This window comes from Sorex araneus, chromosome 1 (assembly GCF_027595985.1).
Source record: "Sorex araneus isolate mSorAra2 chromosome 1, mSorAra2.pri, whole genome shotgun sequence".
In the NCBI taxonomy this organism is placed as follows: Eukaryota; Metazoa; Chordata; class Mammalia; order Eulipotyphla; family Soricidae; genus Sorex; species Sorex araneus.
Genome location: NC_073302.1, coordinates 51,659,250 through 51,662,709, shown reverse-complemented (window position 1 = coordinate 51,662,709; position 3,460 = coordinate 51,659,250). Strand labels below are relative to the sequence as shown.

The window sequence follows — 3,460 nt, the reverse complement described above, 5'->3', positions numbered from 1 at the left end:
GCTGCCGAGAGCGTCAGGGATCTCATGATTTCCAATTATAAATATATAAATATATAAATATATAAATAATATTTGGGTGGTTTCTCTGTTGGACAAATAATCTATGATTTAAATGTTTTAGCATATTTCTCATTACTATTACAAATAATTAACTGAATTAAAATACAAAATTCTGTGACTAAAGTTGACACAAGAGTGTCTTCCACTGTCCTTAGATAAGCGCAACAGTTCCGTGGTATGTTCCTCACTGAGATTCAGTTCCCGATGACTCCAGGTCTTCATCCTTAATGCTCCACCTTCCTTGCAAGGCTGCCGAGAGCGTCAGGGATCTCATGATTTCCACTCTGACCACCTCCCACGCACACTCGCTGTATTTCTTCTCTCGCAGGTAGACAGCGATGCCCCGGAAGTACCTCTTCATGGCCACGGTGGAGCCCCAGAGGCCAGGGGCAGAGCCCTCGTCTGCACTCAGCTGCACCAAACACGAGTCCAGGTCTTCCAGCTGCCGGTGCAGCCCCGTGCGCAGCGGCTCCAGGAGGGCCGGGCTCCAGGCGGCCGCCGAGCCCTCTCTCAGCAAGAGCTGCAGGAGCTGCTGGAGCATCTCGTGCAGCGCAGACAGGGCCGGGGCCTTCTGCAACTGGCCGTCGGCCCCCGCCTCCCAGGGGAAGCCGAAGTCTCTTCTGTCCCGCAGACAGGACAACGGGGACACTCTCCTCATCTGGCCCAGCAGCTCCAGGTTCCTCCTGCTGACCAGGACGTGGTTGCGAGGCAGGACACAGCCCAGAGAGCCAGCAGGGCCCCAGCTGAGTGGCACCAGGGCCATGAGCAGAGGCAGCAGGAGGGCCATTGGGAGCAGGAGGAAGGCGCTGGTCTGGCTGAGCTGAGCTTGGGGCGAACCCTGGAGTCTGGGTTCTCTGAAGACGCTCTCCCAGTATACCCCTTAAATAGGGTACCCAGATTTTCACTTTTGCCATCTACTTTTGCCCTCTACTTTTACTTCCCATTTTCTGGTTTTCATTTTGGTATTCTTCATGTGGCATAAAACAATTTCAATCACCAAAAACTATTTTTTGCAATAGAAATGTCATTTTCCCAGGAAAGTTATATGATTTAATCTAAATGCCAAATGAATGTTTTTCAATGAATCGAAAGTTCTTTGCCCAGAAGGTAGAAGTGTATGTAGGTAGGCAAATGAATACAAACATACTTTCCCCTCTTATCATTACTTCTCTTCTATGTTCTAGGAACAAGTTTTTAAGCATGGAACCAACCACTATGTACACAAACACTCCTTAGTTTTATAGGAAGACCGTCTCCCTCAGACTTGTGGGTGTCTGTATTTGTTTACAGAAACCAGCCCTGCCTCACAATCAGGCCCTTAAGAGCCAGATAGTTTTGGTTTACTTTAGAGGGTGATGTATATTTTGAAGCTCCAGCGAAGAAGCTTCTCTAATATTTCCTTATTAGAGACATCATTCAGGTCCATGTGGTTCTGCTTCTCTGGGGCCAGAAGGGTGAGATAATACAGACATCTTCTTTCTTCCATCTTGTCTTACTTTAGGTCCGTGGTGATCTTGAGTCTGTGCCAGGGCCCCAGCAGGAATTCTGGTTATTCTCAGGAGGATATGAATGGGGGTGGGAGTGTGTCTAATCTCAACATCATGTTTTCTTACCAGTAACACCTCACTCACTAGGTAATGTGCAATCTAGAAACACATCTCTTCTGTTTCCAATCCGTAACTTCCCCTACTGAATCTCTGGAAGGCAAGCTGAGGAACTCCTGAGGACTTAGAATTCTCTGAGTGTGTAAGGACTTGTTATAGTTAGCCTCAAAACACTTGTATCCTAAGATCCTCTCTTTCCTCTACAGAGCTGCACTGTGTGTGTGTGTGTGTGTGTGTGTGTGTGTACCTCTTCAGTTTTAAATGGTAGTTCCTCCTCTCCCCAGACATATCCTCAGTTAAGGAGAAATTAAACAGATCAAATGCTGATAGCAAACATTAGTTCTATCTGTGTTGGTGATAATTGCAGTTGTATCACTCCAGGAAGTAAACATAGTTTTCATTTACTGATGAAGAAATCATTGTTCAACCATTTTGCTATGGATACATTTTCTTTATGCTCAGTGATAACATGTACCTATAGAAACTTATGGAAATTAGTGAATTTTTACTGTCTAATCAGTGGTAGTGGATTTTTTTACTGTTTTGTCCACCTAGATTTGGGCAGTGAAGACTAATTTGATAAGTCATAAGAAATGACCTTGTTATATTTATCTTTGTGATTTTTCAATTAAATTTTTGTAAGTTCATTTTTGTATTTGTCCTGAACTTAGCACAAGCAAAGGGAAGTAAAAATAGGAACAGAGGCTAGAGAGAGGTATCATTTCTCTGTCATTTTCAATATTTCTGATTTCTTTGTTTCTTATTTCAACTTTCAAGAAAATAAAACCACACATGTGTAGGTACAAATAAAGCACACATCTGAATGTCATGAAAATGAAAGCTGGAAGTGACAATTCCAATATCAAAATCGTATAGTATAAATTAGAAAAACAAACTGGACATTCGGGTCTGTGACAGAGGGAAAAGTGAAACCAACACTGAACTGCATGAAGCCAAAACTATGACTGTTGCTGCCTGATATTTAGCAAAATGAACTGTTTTGTATTTCTGCTTTTGCCTTAATGATCTGCCCTCAGCTTTGTATAACCAGATATCTCATTTTACTTCAGAAACATTCATAAAAGAATAAATTTTCTGCCACTTAGGGATAAAGTGAGAATTTTCTTCCATGAACTTCTGTGGAGTATTGAAATAATTCCATCAACATTTAAATGCTTATTCTTGGGAGCTGTTATTATGGATTCTTGACTTTTCTTGTGGTGAAAAGAATAAATAAAAAAGCACCTAACAATTTTCACTCTGATGATGATCCAGCCATTTGACCCAGACTTTATTCCTTCAGGACCCTAGTGATTCCAGGACAGACCCTCTTCTAGACATGCCAGAACCTGTCTCTCAAGAATGACAACTCCCGGGGCCAGAGCGATAGCACAGCGGGTAGGGCGTTTGCCTTGCACGCGGCCGACCCGGGTTCGATCCCCGGCATCCCATATGGTCCCCCCAGCACCACCAGGAGTAATTCCTGAGTGCAAAGCCAGGAGTAACCCCTGAGCATCGCTGGGTGTGACCCAAAAAGAAAAAAAAAAGAATGACAACTCCCATTTCCATCTACTTCCTAGTATGGGGAGGTGGGGGGAAGAGGGGATGGGGGGTGGGAGGGAGGTTCCTATTCTTTCTATTGATGGAACCCAGTGAAGACTCTTCTTTTTATGTTTCCTTCCAATGTGTGACATGTGGGTACTGAAGAGCCATTTATGTGAGACCAGAATGGAAAAGTAGCATACACTTTTATCAGAAGGACCGAATGTTTCAAAAGGAAGAACTGCTGATCAAAG

At 43.6% G+C, this 3,460-nt stretch overlaps 1 protein-coding gene across 1 annotated transcript; it reads right to left on the bottom strand.

Moving 5' to 3' along the window:
* Window positions 1–244: 244 nt before the first annotated feature.
* On the bottom strand, window positions 245–847 carry LOC129401975 (interferon omega-1-like). Its single transcript, XM_055125618.1, has one exon. It carries the CDS (start codon window positions 845–847, stop codon window positions 245–247), a length of 603 nt encoding a protein of 200 aa, XP_054981593.1.
* Between the last annotated feature and the right edge of the window lie 2,613 nt (window positions 848–3,460).

Coding starts and splice junctions, on each gene's coding strand:
- LOC129401975 (XM_055125618.1), bottom strand. CDS start 847: ATGGCCCTCCTGCTGCCTCTGCTCATGGCCCTGGTGCCACTCAGCTGG.